We start from the raw sequence: 25104 nt of genomic DNA, 5'->3' as shown, positions 1-25104 counted from the left end.
TGTGAACTCAACAAGTAACCTTCAACATAGAGGAAAGGTCCCATGACCCTTTTTGCCAGGTAAATACAAATGAAAAGCCATACCGTGAGGACTTTGTGGAGACCAGATTGACAGAATTTTGATCTCTCCAAAGCACAAAATCATGGAAGTGTAATTTAAGAACCAATCTCCACAGACAGAAGAAAGGCATGGCATATGTGCAAAATGCCATGTACATGGGAATCGCCATTGGTGGAAATGCTGGAAGGTACCAGATTATGCATGTTCTTCTATACTACAAGATGGCCTCTATGGTGACAATAGAAAACCCATAGTGGTGGGATCTCGCGAGACCGCAGTGGTTTGGCGGCCATATACTAACTGTATTTAACCCAGGGGATCACCGGGTTGGCGCCTGCTAGTCAGTTCCTGATTCTGGGTATTTGCAGTCAGTTCCTGTTCTCCGTCTTCCTGGTTGGGCAGTAAGATCCGTCTGTGCATTTGCATATCCGCAGAGTTCGCAGTCGTGAAGAAGCGTTCCTTCTTTCATGCTGCACTGCCAAAGGAAGTTATATGGATGTCTCCTTCCTGATGTCGCCAGCCCATTGGTGGCATGGTTGTGGTGCCTGTTCTTGCTCGCCTTCATGTATTTCGGGAGTGTGTTTCATGCTGCCCCGCTCTCCTGCTGTGTTACTCGTATGGGTTGTTCTGATTTTGTGGCTCCCGAGTATTGAACATAATGGACAGGCACCAAATATTTTGGTGTTTCTTCATTGCACTCTCTGCTCTCAGGTCACACGCATGGGTTGAAGCCTGGTCACTTAATAGACAGTGATATTTCTCATGCTGCTGCCATATACCTATGTACTTTTGATGCCATATGGTCCTATGGGGGTGTCCACATGAATTGTTGAATCATGTACACACATTGATTATTGTGAATATTATTATGTTTGCTCAACAGTCTGATTCAGTTAGGGGCATGTTCTGGTCATATGCTTCTCATGATTCCTTTCAAACACCCACAGGTGTATATTGATCTGCTGGTAGCAGATTTATAATCAACCAACCTTTATATGCATAGCAGTTCTGATGGATATATGATTTGATGTTATTTCTCCATGCACAACTGTGCAATAATATAATTTCCTTACAAATGATTTACTGCTGTAATTACATGAATGAGGACTTGCAAATTGCACGTTGGCACATAGTGTTGTAGTTGGTTGTTTTTTTCTTTCAGGTCTCCTTCCCTGGTGTACCCACTCTAATTTCCTCCCCCCCGTCAGGCCACTCTGTTCCTCTGCTCATATTATTTTCAGAGAGAAATCTGCTGGAAGGTGGGATTATAGGGGGTTATTGTTCCTGAGGATCCTTCTAGGTGATACTGAGGGGCACATTTACTAAAAGTACATGCAACGCAGGGCACCAAGCAAAGTTGCTGAGCTGTGTTGCATGATAAGGAAGAGAGCAGAAGTCAGAGAGAAGATCCTCAAAGCAGCTAGGAGTCTCAATTCACTTTTCTTTCTTTGCTACATTCTTCACAATTATGAAGATGTTGCTCTCTCCAAGCTGCAGAAAAAGGATCTACTTCTTATGAAGCAAGAAGAAAATTAGCAACAAATGGTCTTCCCTCCTATTTCTTTGCATCAACAAAATATAGAGCATCACCTCACTGTTGAATGCAGGTTACAATCCTGATATACTTTTTGTGAATCAACCTCCTTTGTCTTTTTCGGATCTCAACAAAAGGATCAAAGATTGCAACTGCCACAGAGGACACAGGAAAAGAGGTGATAGATGGCCAAAGGCGGACAACTCAAATCCTTAGATATTCATATATATGCAGAGTGGTGAAGATTGCACAAGGCGAGCTAAACACTAGATAGAAAATATCTGAATCTTTTCATTTTAATTTTTTGAAAAGGGTTTCTTTGCTTTTTGGTGCCTGTGTGACTGCTGAAGGAAACTGAAGCCAGAAATGAAAAACATTACTTTACTCCCATTCCTTCTTCAAGAGAATAGAGCTTCAATGTATAAGCAAAATTTCTCTTCCCATGGGTGAACAAGTGGAATTCAGGCTTACTATTTCTTAGACCAATAATGTGGACTCCTTAGTGAATACAGGAGGATTTATTGATCCATGATTAATTGGAATAAATGTGAAATAATGTATCTAACTTTGTCCCAGGAATGGTCTGATTGAGTTCAGAGATCCACTTCCTTTTACTTGGGAGCCAGCATTTCTCCGCTGTTTGGGAGTTTGATATCTACCATCTTATTAGTTAGTGTTTGATATTGGAAGTGGAAGAAGCATGGATGGAGAGGATTTTATATCTAAAGTATTCAAAAAATTTCTTGCATTAGATGGTAGAGGTAGATTGGTCAGCCTAGGAGATGCTGGCATGGATGAAATGGAGCAGCGCTTTGGCAGGATTTGTGGACTGCTGTAACTGTGATTGTAAACAATTTGGCTTGGCCACTGAAATGGTTGTAGTTTTTCCTTAATATCTTGACTTTTGTGAGAAGTAGGGGCGATTTCGATAGTCTCCATTCACATTCTAGCTTATAAATATCTCTTGTTTTGTTGCTTAGATAATAGGAAAACCATGGATGTGATAGTCTCTGTTGCTTCAGTTTTGGTACTGCGACTGAGTCAGTTGCTTATGAGATGAGATTGCTGTAAGTTGCGAGCATGGATTTCATTTTAAAGGTAAGCGTGCTTTTATTGAGAGATGAGAACATTCATTTTTTTTAAAAGATCCCTAATGATCGTTTTCAGACTATGTGAGCCTGGTTGCGAGGCAATAATTGGGAAAGGTAGAATGAGCAGGAAGGGTACGAGATAATGGTCAAACCAGTACATTTCTATTAGAGAGCGGCAGTTGAACAATGGCAGGATTGGCCATGATGAGATCACCGATATGGCTTTTCTTGTGTGTAGGATGATTGGAATGCTGCTGTAGGTTGTGTAGTTGGAAATCAGTTAGGGATTATGGCTATGTGCACTGTGGCATGGCCATTAGGTACCACAGTGCTTCTGGTCTACCCATAATATTGGGCTGTTAAAATTAATTTCACACAATTGGTCTATTTCATTTTCTTGTAAAGCACTGTAGGAGACACAGAAATTGCACCAGACGCATTCAAGTAAAAGATCAAATGTTGGCTGGAGTATGTATTTACACCACCACATATATGACAAATATATATGGCTTTGGGGGGCACCATTCTGTTCTTACTGGGCTGCAGTTTGATGAAAAAAACAACTTAAATAATTTAATGAGATTATACCTTAAACTGCAAGGGCGTTAAATGGTTGAAGCTCCATTCACATCTTTTTTAAAACCTTTCTTTTTCAGTTTAATTACAAACATTACAGCAGCATTGAATGACAAAGTGGGTACAATGGTACAAGTCTACAACTCTCACATCAGGACCCATATAAAACTCGCCAGACAGTTGGCTTCTATCATGAATATAAGTATGTATTATGAACCAAGACACCCTGGTTATAAAACACCCTCTTCATCTGTGTCCTCCCCATCAGATTCCCCTATGACTATGACCTCACCTTCAGAGGAGGTCATAGTCACCTCTGGATCAAGACATACGTCACACACATCCTTCCCAACATCAAGATCCTCAATTAGATTATCATCTCGCATGGCTAGTCTCATGTGAACTTCCTTGGCCATGGACTACTCCAGAACATCACCACACCACACCACCGAGTGAAGTCAGGCACAGTCTGACCCATTTAGGTTATAGCTATGTGATGCCTGGCCAGGACTAGTGCCAAGTGAAGAAACCTATGTGCCATCTACTTGCTCTTGGATGCCCAATAGTACCCAGGATCACTTCCTGGTTTGGCATAATGCGCATGCTAAAAAAGATTCTTCCGCTCCTGCCAGTAGATACCAAAAAGAAAGTAGTCCAGGCCCTGGTAACGTCTAGACTAGACTATGCAAATAGTTTACACTTGGGCCTACCTGGCTATCTCATCCAGCGCCTGCAACTGGTGCAAAATGCAGCAGCAAGGGAGATCCTTAGGCTCAAACCTAGATCCCATATGGCTCCCATCCTTAAGTCACTACATTGGCTGTGAATGAAGGAAAGGATCAAGTTCAAAGCACTAGTGATATTTTTCAAAGCCCTTCATGGCACGGGAGCCAGTTATCTGAACAGACGCATCAACCGCTACACTCCAGTGCGCACCCTAGGATCCTCCTCCTCTGATCTGGTCTGCATTCCTAAGATACGATTGGCCCGTATGGGGGGGTAGATCTTTCAGATTCTCATGCACTCAAGCATGGGACAAACTGCCTGCAACGTTGAGAACCACTACTAATTTAGTAATCTTCAAGAAAAACCTTAAAACTAGGCTTTTCAAAAACTAGTCTGCCTCAGAGTCCTGCCATCTGTTCATCAGCGCCAGGACACTCTTGTTGAGTATTTGCTCTCTATATTATCATTCATTCAGGAGACAGCACTGGGGTGAGTGCACAAAAGGTATATGGACCATCCTCTGGATCACCCCTATTACACGGGCCCAGTAGTCCTGTACCTCCCTACAGTGCCAGGTTAAGTGCACAAAGTCCGCTCTAACTCGAATGTGCCAGCATATAGTCTCCCTGCAGGCAGCGCAGTGGGTGTAGTAACTGTAACCAGTGGGCAGTGACCTAAGGACAAGTTATACTGCTATTGGAGAAACCTTGCAGTGAAGAGGAGCACAACACCCGCTGAAGTTGGCATGTGACCAGGGACGGTCCATGGAGATAGGGGGCTGAGGCGCTCCTCCAAGTCCAGAGTATGCACAGAGGGGGGGTCTCAGAGCCTCCCAAGTAATGCAGCCACCATCATCTGAGGCAGTGGGCCTCCCCAGGTCAGGTGCCATCCAGAGAAGCAGGCACAGGCATGCCGGCACGGCAGCCGTGCATGCGGAGTAGAAGTGCAACAGTTTACCTCACTGCTGTCTCCAAAATGCCCCCAAGCCGCGAAGGAGACCATAAGGTGTCAGAGGGGAGCCCCCTAGGAGCAGACACACTCACAAGTCCCACTACAGTGTTGATCTCCAGGTGCCCCTTGGTGTCTGCAGTGGCTCACTTCGCCACCAGGCCGAGTCGCGTTGTCTCTTAGCCGGGTTGGAGCACATTCAGCAGTAGAGGCGCATGCGCGCGCCCCGGCACCTCGAGTGTATGATGGGTCCTCCTGGGTCCTCCAGAGTCCCCCAGTGTCCTGGTACAATGTTTGCAGGCAACAGCTGGGAAGCGGCGACCCCAGCCGGGGACAACAGCCAGTTGTCAGAAGCGCTGCAGGCCCTGACAGCTCTCCCCTACAGCTCTGCAGAGGGCTTCCAGTCCAATCAGGTACTGTATGATGGCATTTTGCAGCGCATCATAGCTGCTTCAGAAGCACATGGTCGAGCAGGATAATGTAGGATTTAGGGGATATTATCGTCTATCTGGCCAGGAGCTTGTGAGCTTACTTCCTGTAAGCCATGTTCCAAGGCCACTTCATCTCAACCTCAATACACATCCTTAGCTGGCATGCTAACAACCCTCCTCCTGGGAAACAATGGACTGATCTTCTGGCTCCAAACTCAGCAGAAGGGAAAACAGTTCCAGTATCAGACAGATGGGTAGATACCTCATCACTTATAGGAGAGTAACTAGGTGAACGGCCAGAGCTCCTCCAGATAGAGGATGGTTAGAGCCATTTTGGTTGGAGGTCCCTGGGAAGGTTTGGTGTAAACCAAGGGAGAAAGTGCTGACAAAAGAGGTGGGGACTGTGCAAGAAAATTGTCTGAATTTGGTATAAGGAATTTGGCAATTACTGGCTAGTGCACATGGTAATCCTGGCATCTCACCACCATGTCCTCAGAAAATTCCTGGACCTGGAAAGGAAACTTCTTGCAAGACAAATACTCTGCCTCAAATCTGGAAGTCCCAATACCCAAGGACTGCTGACTCATGCTGGCACATATACACTGAAGCTGCTCTTCAAAGGTCAAGAGGTGACCTCTTGTTACCTGGGACAGGGACATAAAATCAGAGGGACTCCTAACCTCAAAAAGGCCCAGTGACCACTGACGACTGGACCACGAGGTAGCCCTGGCTTAAGAGAGACTGGTCACTAGAAGCTTACCATAGGGAATGCAGACGTGTTAAGAAGAGACTTCTCAAGCACATGGAAAAATGTGAGTCTAGGGGCCTTTTTTTAAGTTTGTCAGAGCAGGACACCTGCCCAAAAAGGGTTGCTGCCTCCCATCAACCATATTTAGAATTGCCATTGACATCAATGCACCCTTAATAAGGGGGTAGGGCATAAACAACTTTCCGGAGAATGTCCCACACTGGCTCAACTCTAAATAAGGACCTTTGTTTTTTTTCACCTCTGGGGGACTGAGAATAAATTCTGAGGCTTCCCTGGGAGGAAGAATAATCGGTGGCAAAGAAAAACAGATTTGTCCCCCTTTGAGCTCTTTACAGCACTAAATACTGGTTCATTCGCACCTCCAAGTAGAGATACCGACCCTTGTAGAACCCCGAACAGCTACAGCTTTGCAATGCTGGTGGATTAGGAAAATCAAATAATTGACGAAGTTATAAAGAAAAACCTTGGACCTGGACGAGGCACACATCTATCCAGGCAGCTAAACGATTTCAGGAGCTACAGAATCTAGCTTTGTGCCACTTGGTGATTTTCGTGCCAAAGCCAAAAGCTTTGGTGGGATCTCAATGACAATGTATTTGACTTTGAGAAGCTCTTGCTGAATTCAGCTCCTGACCTTGACCCGCTGAAGGTCCCAATGCAAACCTTTCACTACGCGAAGCTGCATATATCCTTCCCTCCATCATAGTCAGCCTGAAATCATGATTAGATCCCCCTGGTCGGCTATATTTGGTGCTTTTGCCTCAAAATTATAAAATTCACATTGCTTGTACCTATTTTCCAATTTTAATTGTTCAGTGTCTTTTTATTCACTTTTTATCCATGTTCCTAAACTGCTTTTAGAATGTTATTGTGTTATATTCTTGGCTGTGATATTGTTGATACTGCTTCATTTTAATACAGATTTCCCTGGGAATTGCCTGGTTCTTATACCATGCTTGCTAAGGGATGAGCAGAGTTTTTCTTAGAACTGTATGGTGGCATAACCAGACGTTTATTAAGTTGGTAAGGGTATCACTTTGACAAATTAATAATCCACTTTCTGAAAACTGCCTACAGTGCTACCAGAGCCGAAGGTGTAATCTCCATTAGCCTGGCTGCCTCGGTTATAGTGTGCACTTAAATTTGAACAGTGTTCCTTCTAAAACCGTGCAACACATACAATGAGGCAGATCACATAGTAGCCTAGCAGGATTAGTTACTGAGGAGATTGCCACAACTTTATTTGGGAAACATTAGGGACTTTATCAGGCTACAATTTCCGTCATCAGATCATATCTCCAGTGTAGACTGAAATGTATTTTGATGTCAAGATTTGACCTGCTTCAGAAACACTATTTTATTGCTATGATGCCTTGCGCTTTGGTGATGTTACTTTTTCAACCCCAACTACCACCTACATGCAGTGGCATTATGCTTTGTCCCCAGCACCAGCATGCACTGGGAATGGGTGTAGGGTGTGTCATCTGGCTACGCAACAGTGACGGCTCCAAGCCGTGCATTGTTCCTGGCATCATTAATAACATCAAAAATTACAACACAGAAAACATCATTGTTGACATGTCATATAACATGCCGTACAACATCACAATTCACATCACTCACAAATAAGGCTTCACATATGACAACAGATTAGGCCTGGGCGTGGAATTCCATGCCGCTCGCGGAGTTTACGGAGTTTCTTCCACTCCGCGCAGTGCGTGGAGTTCCGAAAAACTACACAGGCTGTCGTGGACGGACACTACCGCTCGCATTGAGAAACCTTCTGTTTGCGTTAAGGAAGCTGCCGCTTGAGTTGAACATCTACACGAGCTGCAGAAAGAAGCAGCTCCCCCTTGCGCTGCCCTTGGTGCCGATTTTCCCGCGTGAGACAAACACCAGGAGCTAAAAAACTGCACCAATGGTGCAACCTAATGCACTCCGCTGCTTGCGGAACTGCGCAAAGTGCGGTAGAGATTTTGGGTCACTCCGCAGAACTCCACCCAGGGCTACAGCAGCTGGAGAGGAAGGCTACAGTTCTACTGAAAACAAAACCGATGTCCTCATGAAGAGTATGGTCCCGGTGTCGCACACACATATGTAGGCAGCTAAACAGCTGCATACGAATGATACCCGATCCATGATGACAAAATGACATACTCATCTAAGCAACAAAAATATATAATAAAGATGTTCCTTAACGATTTTACCTGAACGATGCTGAATCCAGACCGCAGGATGAGATCTTCAATTTCTTCTGCTTTATGAAGGGCATCTGGTTTAATGAGAGCCAGAGTTCTTTCGACATAGATCTGCGGTGCTGACATGCATATTTCCATGTTTGCGTGGGTGCTCTACGACCTGTGGTATTGAGGATGACAAGAAAACGTTTACTATCCAGACATTACAACTTATATTGCTGCTTCACTGGCCAAATAGTGGTTTCAATCCACGCTATCGGTTTTCAAAGCTGCCTTGTATTTTTTCATAAAACAAACACTTTTGGCAGCATCTTGGACTCCAGCTAGCGGCCCAACAAAGAAGTGTTACTAATTATCCCAAAATTATACTGTTATTGCATTAAAGGCTTTACATACAGATTCAAACCTGGTTCACGAAAAAGCAATGCTTCCTTTGACCTCTCTCACTAGTTCTGGCTAACGACAGCTTTGATGTTTGACAAGCTTCATGTTAATGCCATGTACAAACATAGAGAGAGAAAGGAGTTGTGGGCCAGCATCATGGAGCCATGGCTCACCTGGAGCCAGTCCTCTTCAGCCACTGCTTCAGGGCAGTGTTTTCCTCATTTAGATGGAAAATGAGAGCACTGCGCAGTTTTACATTCTGCAGAGGTGACTGGCATAGTGGTAAATGTCTGGAATAACCGCGATCTCTGCCTTGGTCGGCAGGGGCACAGATCCGCCTTCTGCACTCACACATTGGCAAGGTCAAGGGTGCCTCAGCAGAGGCAGACACAAATGCAACTGACTTCACTATGTTCTACTCCACGTAGCTTACCAGTGGTGTTAAACTGCCTGAATACCACTCCAAACATGCGAGTTCCCTTGGCTGTTCTCCTTCATTGATGGTCTTTGATTAGTGTACGTAAACAAGCTTTGCTAGAGGCAGCCTATCAAAACGCAGCCGTCATTCTCCTAATATGCGCTTTTAGTAAGCTTGGTATGAAAACATAACCCACATTTTGGTATGCCATTGGTTCGTATTATTTCCATAGAACTAAGCTGTTGCCTTAAGATGCACATATACTTTAAAAATATGTAAGAATGTATAGATATTTGCATAACAATAACGTTGTTTATCGGGACCCCCAGGGAAGCGGGACGGAGACAGCGGAGAAGGTATTCGCATGGAGGACACCCGAATGCTTTGCGCTATTTGCTCTGAGAGGTGGACAGGACTGCCCCCCCCACCCCCCCCCCCTCCACTATACTATCGACACTTAACTCCTTTCATGTAGTGGAACCACGTAGACTCCTTGCAGTTATTGATTTCTTTTTTAGTCGTTTTGGACTCCAGCGGCTAAGTGAGATTGTCTTCTTGGGCAGCCCCACTACATGCTGGCAGCACAACTCCTCTTCTCCCACTCAGGTCACAGGAACACAGTTTCCCAGAGCAGACAACTTATCAAGAGTAACAAGAAACATAGCAAGGTTCTTCTTTTGCCGAACACTGACCAGCACTGGTCTGCAGAGTGCCCAAAAAAGTCTGATGAAGGTGTCTACATTTATCTGTCTTCAGAATACGACAAAACGTAACAATTAAATTCTTCCATCGGATCGTGCATCTTGTCCTTCCCCTTAGTTTGGTGCAGCCAGTTACAGGCTAGGAAAGCCTATTGTATTTTTTGGTGTCACTGAGCCAGTGCATGCGCTGCCCTGCGAGAAATTTAGTGTGTGGGTTTTCAAAGGCTTTTGGTGGCCTAGCACTTGCGTTCACGCGAGCGTGCACGAGCGCAGCCGCCATCTGTCTTTGATCGCGATCACTTTCACTTTCGCGGGCCGCGTGGCCGTGTCACTTTCACAGCCGCGTGGCCAATGCTTGTTCAGAGTAGAACTGAAATAAGGGCAAATAAAGTACACACGCCGGGTGTGTGTTTCCTCTCAACTGATTGAGAAATGCCTCTTGCTGGGATTTCTGCTTTATGGACATTGTTGTGGACTTGTAGCGAAATATGCGGAGATTTAATGCTAATCAACTCTTTGCTTTTGGTCACATGGTGCAGCCCACTAGAAAGGTTTGGATGCTAATGTCCAGTTTTGTTTATAGTTTCTAATACTTTGCATTAACCCACATCTCAGCACTTCAGAAATGAAAAGTGTGGCACAGAGAGATGACACATTTTGTTAAGTACACCACATTTTGGCACGGAAGTGAAGATTGGAATTGTGGTCTTCTGCTTCCAGAGCTGACGACAGAGCCGCCATTTCTCTTTTACTGTTGCCCAAGTGTGTAGCAGTCGGTCTTCTGTGTCATGAAGTGACAGAATGATCTAAGAGGGAAAACAAACTTGGTCGGACATACCTTGCTCATGGAACACATTATAATTTGTAATTAAATACTTTGCCCTTCTTGCGCCCTGTGTTTGCGATCTGACGCTGGCTTTCTCTGTGTCTTATTTAGAAGAGATGAACAACGCACACAGCGAGGATTGGAGACCACTAGCGTGCCACAATGGCATTAGCATATTATTCCCACATTTGTGTAATCAGTGATAAGTGTGTACCTAGCCCTCTATGCAGTACTTGAAATGGAAAAATAGAAGTACAGTTTCTCTGTAGCAGAGTACATGCATGTTTCTGAGAAGTGGCAGTACTCTCCAATTAAAAGTATTGCATTTCTCTTGAGAAGTGCCGGTACTCTCCCTCTCAAAATAAACAAGCATTGGCATAGCCAATAGGTCTCACTTTTGGGACCTTATAAGTTTTTAGTTATGCAGCACAATATCCTTGGTGCAACAATATCAACCGTTGCATGGCTAAACACTTATAAGGTCCCAAAGGCGAGACCTATTGGCTATGCCAGTGCTTGTTCTTATTCCAACTAGATTAGGAAAGCCACAGAGACTGTGTGCTTTCAGTTGGCAAGCCACAACAGAAACAAGCATTTGTATATGCAGCAGGTTTTGCCTATGTGATTAATTATAAGTTGTTTTTTTGTTGTAAGTTGTAGGTTGCTGACTAGTTGTACAATATAAGTTACAGAAAGTCGGTTAAAGTGTTAAGCCTTGTATGTATTTGTACACTTTGATTGTTTTTTGCAAACAGACAAATAAAGTTATTCAAATGCCTTTATTAGGTCCAAAAAGGCAATATACTGTGCTGTTACTAGTGGTATAGCGGGGGTAAGTAATAACAACATTTAGAAACATGAAACGAAAGAGGGAAATAATAGAATTAATTGGATGTAACAGCAATACTATGTTTAGAGGAGTTCTGACAGCTTTTGGGCCCGGTGCCACTGCACCTGCTGCACCATTCAAATCATGCCCCTAGTGCCTGCAAGCTAAATGCATTTGTGACTGCCTGTTCAGTAGTAAAATATAGCAATATTTGGTGTTTAAAGGAGTTACAACAACTTTTGGCTTGGTGCGTCTGCAACTGATGCACCATTCAAATCATGACCCTATTGCCTTTAAGGTAACTGGACTTGTGACAGCCTGTTTAGTAGTAAAATATTGCAATATTTGGTGTAAAGAGGAGTTCCTAGAGCTTTGGGCCCCGGTTTCACTGCATCTGCAGCACCACGGAAATCATGACCCTGGTGCCTGCAAGGTAACTGCACTTGTGACTGCTTATTTAGTAGTTAAATATAGCAATATTTGGTGTTTAGTAGGGTCCCTAGAGCTTTTGACCCCGTGCCACTGCATGTGCTGCACCATTCAAATCATGCCCCTTTTAACTGCAAGATCACTGCAATTATGACTGCCCGCTCATTAGTAAAATATATAAATATTAGGTGTTTAGAGGAGTTCTGACAACTTTTCGTCCCGGTGCCACTGCTCCTGCTACACCATTCAAATAATGACCCTGTTGCCTGCAAGATAACGGCACTTGTAACATCCTGTTTAGTAGTAAAATATAGCAATATTTGGTGTTTTGTAGAGTTATGACAACTTTTGGCCCGGGTGCCACTGCACCTGCTGCACTATTTAAATCAAGCCCATTTCTACTGCAAGGTAACTCCAATTGTGTCAGAACTAGGGTGGTGCGCAGTCTAGGGCCCGCCCCACTCCACTCCACTCAAGTGCTTCTGTGGTAAGTCAACACCACCGGTACATGCCTATGTCCTCCTGTGCTAAGCCACGCTGTGGGCGTGCGCATGGCGCTGTTTCTATGGCACATTGGTGGGCCTGGTGTCGCTTCCGTATTTGATGTCTATTGGTGCTTAGGTGCAATACAATTGTTTACAGGAATCCTGCAATGCCATTGTTTTTACAAGAATCACCCACTAACCGTTCTTCTGATTTATTTGTATTTTTCTTGCATTCCAGGACCCAGAACAGCAATAGTCTATTTAGACTCTAACTCCCATGGTGCTTTGAGCGTACACCAACGTGCTGACGTTAGCGTCAGCAGTCACGCCCTTCCTTCCGTGCTCACTTTTCCTCGACAGCTCGCATGGAAGGATCGTTCTGCTCCGGTTCCGTTTTCTTTTCTGAAATCCTTTTCAGAGAAGGTGGTGATTTCTCTTTGTTTGCTCCAAGGGCTTTTTTTATCAGCAATCAGTCCAGGATTTGGATGGCCCTTGTCGCCCTGACGGATCGGAAGTTTTTTCCTTCGGCTTCACTCGAGCGGCCACGCCCACTTTCTCGTCATTGTGATGCCGGCTCCCGCAGTTCCTTTTAAGTGCCGATCTGAAGTAGGTCATGTTCCGGGAGACGGTAAGACTATTCAGGCACCACTTTAGTTGTGTGTAAAGTAAACTTAGCATAAATCTTTGAAAATAGCCATCCGTGTTTTTACTGGGCATCGTGTTTGTCACGCAAAGATATTTGATAAGCAGTTCTGCTGGAAAAGACAGAGTTAACGGTGCAAGGTGCATTTATAGAACCTGAGAAAGAGAACGATAATCTTAGACTTTGTATTTCTTTGAGAGAATGAGCATACATTAGTGAATCTACATATTAAGGTTTTCGACTGTGGAAGATTAGAGTGGAGTTAACTCTTATCTTCACTTAAGGACTAATAGCTACAACTCATGAGTCTAAACTCATGTTTACGGAGAAGTGAGTTATTGACAAAATGCAACACCCACAGGGTATTAGTGGTACTTTCCAACAAACAACTACTTCTAGAACTGAGTCTTAACCCTCCACTAACATCGCTGTGACTATACCAACGCAAATACCGTTGGCTCCTCCTGAAAGTTTTTCTGGGGATCCTTCCAAAGTGCAAGTCTTTTTGACACAAGTTGAATTACATTTCACATGCAGGCCCACTGCATTCCCAGATCCACAATCCAGAATTCCCTTTCTGATTTCATATTGGTCAGGGACGCAGCCACATGGGCAGTTCCGTTGGTGAGACAAGATAGTCCTCTATTGTACAATTGGCGACGATTTGTAGAAGAGTTCGAAAAGGTGTTTGATAGGCGAGCAGTTACTCTATCGGCTGATTGAGAATTGCTGGAACTCAAGCAGGGAAATAAAGACCTAGTTACGTATTTGTCACATTTCAACCGTTTAATTGCTGAAACATCGTGGCCCAAAGAAAAAAGGTCAGCATTATTTTATCAAGGTTTAAAGGAGGAACTCAAAGACGTTCTCGCTCAGATAGACCCTCAACCCACTTCGTGCCCTGAATGAATTAATCTTACTGTTTGTCTAGACCATCGATTGTCGGAAAGAAAACATGATAGGAAAAAGCAGAGAAAGTAGGATGGCGTCCTGAAAGATTTAGAGGTCAACCTGTAAGTTCAGAATCCACAGTAGAACCTATGGAGATTGGGACAATCAGACAACCATTAAGTAAAGAAGAAAAAGACTCTAGTCGAAAAAACAGACAAGGTTTGTATTGTGGACGAAAAAGAGTGCCCAATAAAACCAAAAGGGAAGAATGCGACCTCAAAGACTGTTGTAGCATCCATCAATACGTCGACAGAAACTAAATTGCCCAAGATGTTTTGAAGGGGATCTCTTGGGTGTTCTTGCTTTCCCTTCAATCAATTTTTGGTTAACTAATTACAAGGCTCATTTCCGTTTGACTGTTCGAATTAAAGTAAAAGAGAAAACGGTCCACCAGTTACTTGTATTAGTAGATTCAGGGGCAACAGGTAACTTCGTCGATGCAGAAACTGCGCAAAGACTACTCATATCTTGTGAAAAGAAAGAAACCTTGGAAATTGTGCAGGCAGTTGATGGTAAAATATTACCTGGAGGCCCAGTAACTATGCAAACCGTTGAAATTGCCATGGAATGCACGGATGCTAAAGATCAGAAGCATTCTGAAAAAATACAATTTGATATCGTCCAAGCTCCACATTTGTTTCATTTTAGGAATGCCCTGGTTGTGTTTACACATTCCGATAATTGATTAGCAACAAGGAAAACTGCACTTTCATTCCACACATTGTCATACTCATTGCCTTTCTACAAAAAATTCAGATTGCGAGAGAAAGATTACCGGACATATCGCCACAGCAGAAGAAAAAGACATTGCCTTGCCTGTTCAGTATTCACAATTTCAGGACGTCTTTAGTGAAGCCAAGGTGGCGATCCTTCATCCTCATCGGTCTTATGACTGTCAAATAGATTTGACACCTGGTGCTTGTGTTCCGAATTGCCGTATCTATGGTTTGACTGAACCAGAAAACCAGCATTTGCACCAATATCTTGATCAATACTTAGAGAACGGATTTATCCGTCCCTCTCGATCACCAGCTGCGTCACCGCTTTTTTTTATTCCGAAAGCTAAAGGTGATCTAAGAATGTGTATTGATTACAGGGCTTCGAACAAAATTACAATTAAAAACAAATATCCCCTGCCACTCATTCCTGTTCTCTTGGACCAGGTAAAATCGGCTGTGATCTATACTATTCAGTCTTAGAGGGGCAGATTCCAAGGAAGGACGTTCGCTCTGACAAATTGTGACTGCCTGTTGTAGTAAACTTTTGCAATATTAGATGTTTAGAGGAGTTCTGAAAACTTTTCGGCCCTGTGGTACTCCATCTGCTGCACCAGTCAAATCATGCCCTAGTACCTGAAAGATAACTCCACTTGCCACTGCATATTGAGGTGCCTGCAGCTATTGGTCCTGGTGCCATTGCACCTGCTTCACTATTGAAATCATGACCCTAGTGCCGCCTAGATAACTGCACTTGTGACTGCCTTTTAAGCAGCGGCGGTCCGTGCAGGTAAGAGCGGTGGGGCCAGGTGGGTATTTCGTCAAACGACGACAAGGGAAAATTAAATAAATAATTCGTTTTCCCTCGTTGTCTGTCGAAATTCCCCTTCCCACCCCACCCAGCTCCACCGCTCTTACCTGCACGGGCCACAACTTCTGTTAAGTTGTAAAATATAGCAATAATAGGTGTTTGGAGGAGTTCTGGCAACCTTTGGGCACAGTGCCACTGCACCTGCTGCACCACTCAAATCATGACCCTTTGTCTGCAAGGTAACTTCACCTGTGACTGCCTTTTTTGTAGTAAAATATAGCAATATTAGGTGTTTAGTGGAGTGCCTAGAGCTTTTGGTCCTGGTGTCTTTGCAGCTGCTGCACCATTGAAAACATGACCCTGTTGTCTGTGAGGTAACTGCACTTGTGACTGCCTGTTTAGTTTTAAATTTTAGCAATAATCTGGGTTTAGGGGGGTCCCTAGAGCTTTTGGCTCCGGTGCCAATGCACCTACTGCACCATTCAAATCAAGTCCCTTTTAACTGTAAGGTAACTGCAATTGTGACTGCCTGTTTAGTAGTTAAATATAGCAATATGATGTGTTTAGAGGAGTTCAGACAACTTGTGGGCCCGGTGCTACTGCACCTGCTGTACCATTGAAATCATGACCCTGTTGTTTGAAGGTAACTGCACTTGTGACGGCCTGTTAAGTAGTAAAATATAGCATAGCACTTGTATATTAACTTGATTTTCAATGTGCAATGTTTATTACAACATTTAGAATTTGATACTAATTACAAAATAGATAAAGTTGAAAAAATCTATCTGATAATGCCTACAAAGTGCAAAGAAAAGTACTGAGGCAAGAATAGGAAACGCCACAAATGTTTTCAGGCTAAAGCATCTGCTTTACACAACTAAGTAATAAAAAGCAAGCATTCCAACATGCTGTTAGAAGCTGTCTGCCTTTTCTGTGGGAAGAGATATTATCTTGACAGTGAATGAGGCTTAAACAGTGTGAACAACTTTTGTAGAAGTATTGTAAACGTATGCAGTCAATGGAAGTTAACAAAAAAAAGTTCCACACAAAAGCGAATGGACACAGTAATTTGGAAAACAAGAGATTTCACAAGCACAGCGTAAGCACTGTGCAGGCGAAACCTAAAAACTGCAGGTCAGGGAAGCTTCACCGTGTTCAGGGGAAAGCCTGATCTTACAACGGGAAGGATGCAGAGCTTTTCTCCCACACAGCAGGAAACTCCAGAACTAGATGGGAAGACAAGACAAGTAATCTGAGGTGAAACAACATCTTATAGAGCCAATTCGACATGTAATCCTTCACACAGTCTTCAGATTGAATTAAAGTGAAAGGCACTTTCAAAATATTGATATGTTTAGCAGAGCTAAATTTCACAGCATTAAATAATGTACTGCCCTATTTTCAGAGATGTAACATGCTTCTTTCTGCATGTAGATGTAAAATCACACACTCATTATACTACTCAACAGTTATGGGGCTATTGTCATGTGTTTAGGAGAGAGGGGCGTTCGAGCTGCTTAGTTAACATCTGCTTCCCCCAGCCATGTCTTGATTTGGAGGAGGTATTCACTGTTGTTCAGGAAATAAAAAAGAAGGTAATATAAAACAAAGAGAGCAGAAACAGCATATAACAAAAGTATACTGACTATGAATTAACAAGCTCCCTTCATTTGTGGGGCTGAAGAAGCACTCATTTTGACCAGCTATGAAAAAAACCCAAAGTAAATTATAGTAAAGGTTGCTGAATTTATTAAAAAATAAATAAGAGCACACATCAAACTGCCTCTACAGACCACAGTAACGCCACCTAAAGCCCAGCCCGGAGTAATAGGGTGTGGGGAGGGGGAAGAGAAGCACCCGAGACAGACAGCTAGAAAACACATGCACTCTTGTGGAGTGCTAAAGCAAGTAGAATAAAAGTAGTTCCCTAAAAGTCAGCAGTGGGAAGTCTCAAGTAGAAAATATATGCTCCAGGGGAGGAATAAATACAAGCTGGACATGGCAATTCACTGAAAAAGAACCATGCAAATAAGAAGGATGAAAACGCCAATCAGTGGTAGACAATGTGCTGGCTTTAAGCCCACTGTAAGATTCCGGTAAGCAGACAATAGGTCTCTAACAAGCAGATAGCTTCTGCTGTCGGGTAGGCCTAACCTAAAAATCACAAAATGTTGAAATTCTTGCATATTTCTCCTGAGTTCAAATTGCAGGAATATCATTGGCTAATCAATCAACAGAGTGCAAGCAATCCAGAATGAGGCCCTGCTTATGATAACTCACATAAAACTCATGAAAGAATCAAGCAAACAGCATTTACAAAGCCAATACATCTCGCCTTTGGGACCTATTGACTCTGCCAAAGCCTTTTGGAAATGCTCTACAGTATCAGGCCTTTTCCAAACATGGTGCAGCATTGAAACATGAATAAATAAATAAATAAAGCACAATGATGTGACCGCTGTGTGTGCATGGGTCAGAACGAATGCATGCGCAAGCGAATTATGCAGGCCCTACTCGCTTTAATTTTTTATTTACAAATCCAAGATGGCGTGTGCTACTTGGATCATTATATAATAAAAATAAAGGTTTGTTTAAGCGCAAAAGCTTTAATTAAAGTAAAAGGGACTACGGGGTGAATTGGTAATGAAGTAGAAAATGAAAGCAAGTGGGGCGAGAAGGGAAAATGTGAAGCACACATGGAGAGAAGAGTAGAGAGTGCAAAGGATAGGAAACAACAGTGTGCAGTGGCGAGGGAGAAGCACACAAATATGACAGCATCGCTTGGAGTAGGGGAGAAGCAGGAGGGCGAGAATAACTCAGAGCACAAGGGGTGGGGTGAGGTACTCAAGAGAGAAACAAGGAATGTGTGGTGGGCATTAGGAGGGAGTACTTGCTTAAGACAAGGAGAGAGCTGTCATACACATGCACTCTCATGGAGTGCTTAAACATTAGGAAAAGAAAGTTCATTAAAAGTGAGCAGTGGAAGGATAGTGTAGAATGTGGCTGGCAGCCTTGGTTCAAAATAAGACACTGACACCAGTTATCAGTTTAATCTTGTGCCTCCAAACTGTCCACCCCCACCTTGCAGGTTCCATTTATTCATCTCCTGCCGCGTTACGTCAGGACAAACAAGCTGGCATGATGCCCGCAGGGGACCTCTGGTCTCCCCCTCCATCGGGCAGCCTAACTAGTGTGCTCACCCTGTGACGCGAAACGTCATCCCTCCTTTAACATAAAACTAAAAACAGATACAGGCTACAGCCAAAACACTCTGTAACACATATAGTTAGTGAACTAAAGAAAATATAACAGCAGCTAGGCACCAGCCCATGTTCACTTCTCAGGCTGGTGGAACCCCATCACAGCTAGTCAGTCAAATACAAAGTCAGCATAGCGCTGAGAGGGGCTGGTGTAGAACCTCAGGTAATACCACCCTCTGTCAATCCTGTGGGTGGACTCCCGGGTGGCTTCCCCAGTTTCAGGAGGCCTTTGCCTTTCCTGGTGTGGTCCCACCGAGGATGGCACTACAGCTGATGGGGCTATGGCTTGCTGGGTCAGCGGTGATTTCCAGAGGACATGGGTGCCGGAGGTATCCTCGCAGGTTGCACTCCCTGGCAGCTCATAGTCTATGGCACCGTCCTCAGGCAAGGCCCGGTCAATGACACATGAAGCTCTTCTGAAGTGAGAAATGTTCTGGGTGACAAACTCTGTTCCTCTCCTGGCAGCCACCATGGTGCCACTGATATCCGTGACCGTCCATGATTTCAAATGGTAGGTGGAACTCTCCCCCTGGATATCAATCCTTGACTATGATTCTGCCTCTGAGTGGATGGGGCTTGGCATGGAGTCTCTGCTAGACAAACTCATTGTTGATGTTGCAGTCAGAGTGATTTGAAGGGGTTCGACTGCTCAGCTTATATAGGGTGTGGAATCTGGCAATGTTGGCATGTGGGCATGGCCCTTTTTGCAGGGTTATCACAGAACCTTATGCCTTACTACTGCATTTTTTCCTGACCTGCTTTTTTAGGTTTTATGACTCTGGGTACTTTACCACTGATGATCAGTGCTAAAGTGGTAAGATTGGTCTACACCCGTTTGGCATATTTAATTTACCTGTAAGTCCCTTGTACAGTGGTATCCTATATACCCAGGGCCTGTAAATAAAATGCTACTAGTGGGCCTGCAGCACTGCTTGCACCACCCACAGAAGTAGCCTTTCAAATCTGTGCCAGGACTCTGCCACTGCAGGGCCTTCATGCGCAGTTTACTGCCACAGTGACGTGGCATTTAGAGTGTTTGGCAAGTCTGAAACTCCCCTTTTTCTACATATAGGTCACCCCTAAGGTAGACCCTATGTAGCCCTGTGGGCAGAGTGCTTTGTAGGTAAAAGGTAGGACATGTGCCTTTGTTGTGTAGCATGTCCTGGTAGTGACAAACAGCTTGTTTGGTTTCTCACTGTTGTGAGGCTGCTCCTCTCATAGGTTTACATTGGGAATTCCCTGTATGTGTTTCAGTGGTAATTTATTATATGAAAAGGTAGCATGGCCATGTTTGGTATGTTTGAAATAGGGGTAATAAATCCTGCTTATTGGCAAAAGCAGATTTTTTATTTCTATTTTAGAAATACCACTATTAGAAGTGGTAATTTCTGTGTGCTTATGACTTTTTGTGCCCTGCATGGTTGTGTATTCACATTCTGGTTTAGAATTATTGAAGCTGGAAATGTGCATTCACTCTAGACAGTCACTAGAGGAGTTGAGGTGCGCCCTGACTTTCCTGGGTGACTCATAGCCAGACTGAATAGACCTGGTCTGCATTTAGAGTAGTTGGAGGAGTTTCGCTAGCACCTGAACAGGGCTGTGCCTGACCTTCACAATGCTGTCCCTGCCCCCCTGTAGTGTGTCTAGAGGCAGGGCTGAGGATTGGATGGGGGTGTTGTGCACTTCTGAAGTTTGTTTGGAGTACCCCTAGAACGACTTTGTGAGTACAAGTACAGGGGCTGTGATCCCACGTTTTTAGACAATGCATGGACTTGTAACCAGACGCTGCAGGCTCTACAGTCTGCACATTGCCAGGGACTATTGTACTGCCAGGAGGAACCGCCATGTGGACCATTTGCTTTGTTGGGCTCACCTGCTTTAGAGACTGTCAATTTGCTACTAGGATCCTTGTGCTGTCCTGTCTGGGCTCTTCTCTGTGCCCCCAGTGTTCTTCAGTGGCTGGCGGTTCTGCTTCTTCTCCCCCTGTTCTGTAAGGGGCTCTGGAGGAACTCCTTTGAAAGTTCCAGCGTGCCCTGTGTGAGGAGAAAACTTGGCGCATGGTGAAGTGATCCCTGTTTAGTGATATGAAGCACAAGGTTGACCCTTAAAGATTGATGCTCTTTGCCCGAAAGGGGGTCTGAGCGCTCTGTGCCTTACTCCTGCCTGTGGGCCAACAAGATAACCCTGTGTTTGCTGATGCTCTGGCTGCCTGCATCACATAATTCTGCCTGGGCTGGCACTGCAGGCATCATTAGGGTCTCTCGCTGCATAGGGGCACTGCTCACCTACTGCTGTGTGTTGACCTACCCTCTGCTGGGTGTTGATCTTCCATGCCGGCTTCCCAAGACTACGCTGAGGTGCCTACCAATATCCCCATGCTTTGGAAACCAGCTGGATCATCTTTTGCCTTCCAACTGAGTGTTCCTCTCTACTGTGACCCCAGGGCACCAGCAGGGACATACTGGAGTACTTCCATCCTGGCGTGCACTCAGCAGTACCCCGGGGCACAAGCAGGCATCCACTCCGGGGATCCTTAATTTTTAGGAATCTCCCATGTGCCCCCAGAGACCGGCGCGTCTCTCTAGGGACTTGCGAGGCTCCCAAATGTGGTTTGACCTTACTCCCTGCACTAGGGAAGAGACCGAGTGAGGGCGCCCACAGTCGGCCCTCCACGATGAGAGAGTCTTTCACAGCGGGTGCTTTGGTAGGGGACCTTTACCTTCCGAGTGTGCACCAGTCCCAAGGGGGGCCAGGGTGAGATGGAGTGCTGAGGTTCGCACCAGACCTGGTCCAAGAGCCGGAGGGCTTCTCCAGAGTACTGTTATTCCCCTAAGGGGAACAACCACATCCTTTTTAACAATATTCATATGGAGATTGATGGCGTGGGCTGCATTTGGGAAGCAGCTGATAAATTTCCACACATCCCATAATAGGGTGCAGGAATGCTGGTGCCCGACGTATGGGGTGGTAATGCCCTGATGCACACGAGTATTATATCGAAGTTACCACATACCATGTAGGAGGAGTAAAGGTGTACAGGTGTACTGCCCGCTAGGTCCTAAGAGAGTATTTGGGGATCTACGTACTTATGGTAATGCATGCTGAGCTGTGATGACTTACGTGCACTCATGGGGACTCATTTGATTATGACGATACGCTGGTAATTCTTGTGTTATACCTCAATCTAACTGCTTTATATTCCTGCCTGATGTTATATGTGTTGTTTTATGCCTTGCAATGATAGGATAACAAGTATCATTTCAGAAACTGCGGGCTATGTACAGTGATGGTGCCGGGTGATATTTTCATCGTATTTTTATGACGGGTGCAACCATTAAGTATTTGCTTTATGCACTAACTATGATGTTATGACAATTGCCTAGTTGGCAAAAGGATTTATGTGATTGTGGTTTAATGAGTTTTATCTATAATACAAAGAATATTTTTATATAATTTTGTGTGGAGTCTTCTTTTGTGGTATGCCTAGTGTGTCACTGGTGTGTGTGTATTGCTCAAACGCTTTACACGTTACCTCTGGGATAAGCCTGACTGCTTTGCCAAGCTACCAAGGGGGGAAGCAGGGTTTATCTTGGGTGTGTAACCAGGGCCGGACTGGCCGTAGCGGGCACCGGGCAATCCCCCGCTGCGCTGCACAAGAGAGGGCTGGTTTTGGGCCCCTGGGGGCCGTTTTTGTTACAGGGCCGTTTTTGCAGCATAGCTGAAAACCGGCCCTGGCAAAGAGCTCGGCGGCAGCCCCAACCCCCGGTGAGGCCTGCCGAGCACTTTGCCAGGGCCGGTTTTGGTCCCCAGTCCGGCCCTGTGTGTAACTTCCTTACCTTGACTAAAGTAGTGGGTTATGCCTGGCTTAGGTGCATACCCTAACCAACCAGAAACCCCATTTCTAACACTGCCCAAAACCCAGCTTTCTGGGGGCATAAGCCGATATTCTCACAAGAAGTTGTAGATGGCACTTTCTATGGTCATGGTTTCGGCCACAGCAATGTGAATGACTTTTGTTAGAGTCCTTATGAACCTTTCCACCTCCCGGTTAGCCTGTGACCACCAGCGTGTGATGAGGCAATGTTTTGTGTTCCTGGACGAGAGATACTTGGCTCACTCGTGACCACTGAAAGGAGGGAGTGTGAGTTTCTCCAAACAAGCCATGGGTGGCCATAATTATTTCAACTTGTGGGATGACCTCTGATGCAGCAGTGGTTGGCACGATCTCTGCTTCTGGGTACCTGGATAAGTCATCCAAGACTATCAGCATATAGGACCCATTTTGAAGGCTGTCATAATACATGCTGACAGGGGGCTGTGGGCCCGTTCTCAGTGGTGACAGGTGCCTGGGGCTCTGGCTGACTGGTTACCTGGCAGGCAGGGCAATCCCTGATGGATTCTTCCATTTGCTGATTGAGGCCTGGAAACCAGACTTAACTCCTTAGTTAGTTTTTCGACTTGACTACTCCGTAATGGACTCCGTTAGCAAGGAGGACAGCACATTGCCTCAGGCTATGGGGGAGGACTATTTGCAGTCAACGAATTTGGCATCCTTCTGTGATGACAGGCAGCTCTTATTGGACATGTTGTAAGGAGAGGAGTGTAGATTTGGCTTACCTTGTGCGGTGTGCTGAGGGGCTATTCAGGGACCACCAGTCCCCTGTTATTACTGCCTGAATAGTGATTTGCAGACAGTAATCTATCCCTGTGGCTTCCACGATGCCAGAGAGGAACACGGGGAAGGGCATAGATCGGTCGACCAGCAGTCGGACATACTCTTCCGTATCCTGTGCTTCTTTGGCTTTGGAGGGAGTGGCAGGACACAAATTGCAGGAAAGAAAATCTGCAGGGTTTCGAGTACCTGGCCGGTATTCAAGTAAAGTTGAATTTCTGTAGCTACAGGATCCATTTCGAGATCCTTGGTGGCGGTTTAGATGAGGACCCTTGGAACAATGGATTGAGAGGTTTGTGGTCTGTGAAAATTGTGAATGGATGCCCACACAGGCAGATGTAAAAGTGCCGGCAACCCCAGTGGATAGCCTCTTTCTCTTTTTGGGAGTATCTTTGCCCCAGGTGAGTATTTGGCTTCCATTCAAGACTGGGGACCATTTGCTGCACTTTTGACGCTGGGCCAACACTGCTCCTAGCCCTGTGGGGCAAGCGTCTACCACCAGCTGTGAGTCATTCTTGGGGTCCAAATAGACCAGTGTGTGTCTGCAGACAGGGCTTCCTTGGTGCTTTTTAAAGCCTGCTCTTGCTTTTAGCCTCAGACCCAGGGGATTGTGGGTTTTGGGAGATCTCTAAAGGGGCCAGTGATGTCTAACAAGTTCTTCATGAAACTCCCACAATAAGTGACTGTTAGAACTGGCATCTCTTGGAGTGGTTTCCCTGGTCTTTTTGCTTCTGTGCCTCTGGCTTTCCCTAGAATACATGTCTGAGTTGGATGAAAGATGGGCTTTGTGAATTCACTCTAGACAGTCACACACAAAGGGAGCTGAAGTGTGCACTCCATATCCTGATGGCCCATCACGAGGCACATGAACCTTCCTGAGCTAGAGTGGTGGGAGGAGTGGACCCTTGCACTTGAATAGGGTTGTGTCTGTCCCCACATAAACTGCTGCATACCCCCTGTAGTGTATCTGGAGCCAGGGCCAGGAAAGGCAGGGTCTTTGGTACTACAAAGACCTTCGTTTGAAGTGTCTGTATTTCAAAGGCTAAAATGGGGATAAGTACTGGACCTCTGACACCATATTCTCAGAACCCTTCTGGACTGAGAACCTTCTGCCAGGAAGAAGATATGTTGTGTTGCCAGCAGGCACTACCACTTGCTGCTGGCTTCACTGTGTTGGGCTGCTGCCTGCTGCTTCTTGCCTGGGAGTGAGAGGACTGGACTTTACTCTCTGCATCCTGCTTATTGAAGTTTCTTGACTGAGCTTGCCTCGTGTTGATGGAGTCACAGGGACAACAATGCGTCACCTGCATCTTGCTACCAGCACCTGGGCTGTGAGTCCTGTACTGCCAAGTGGTGCTAAATCCAGTTCTGCGCCCTTGGAGGTGAATTTGGTGCTGCAACCAAGAAATCAATGCATCAAATCCAAAGTGTCTGTTCAGAACCGGTGCATCTCTGCAAAATTGATGCATCGCCACTGCCTGCACCGAAGCCGTGAACACCGCTTGATGAGCGCAATGATTCCGACTTTCACCTCCTCAGAACCGCTGCTGCATGAGTTTCGAGCACCACCTCACAGAAGTTTGTGATGCACACTGCTCCGACTCCGATGCAGTCTGTGTGGCTTTCGACCGACACATCACCTTCTG

The 25104-nt window shown here is 45.2% G+C and overlaps 1 protein-coding gene across 3 annotated transcripts in view; it reads right to left on the bottom strand.

Annotated features, from left to right (window-relative positions):
• The window catches only part of NME5 (NME/NM23 family member 5), a 140124-nt gene that overhangs the window by 75984 nt on the left and 39036 nt on the right, over positions 1–25104 (bottom strand). For all 3 annotated transcript variants that reach the window (XM_085614465.1, XM_085614464.1, XM_085614466.1), the window contains exon 2: positions 8343–8493. In XM_085614465.1, coding sequence (XP_085470591.1) covers positions 8343–8471 — 129 coding nt within the window. In that variant the 5' untranslated portion in view covers positions 8472–8493. The remainder of the gene's footprint in view (positions 1–8342; positions 8494–25104) is intronic.

This window comes from Triturus cristatus, chromosome 7, assembly GCF_964204655.1.
Source record: "Triturus cristatus chromosome 7, aTriCri1.1, whole genome shotgun sequence".
In the NCBI taxonomy this organism is placed as follows: Eukaryota; Metazoa; Chordata; class Amphibia; order Caudata; family Salamandridae; genus Triturus; species Triturus cristatus.
This window is presented reverse-complemented; position numbering and strand designations above follow the sequence as displayed.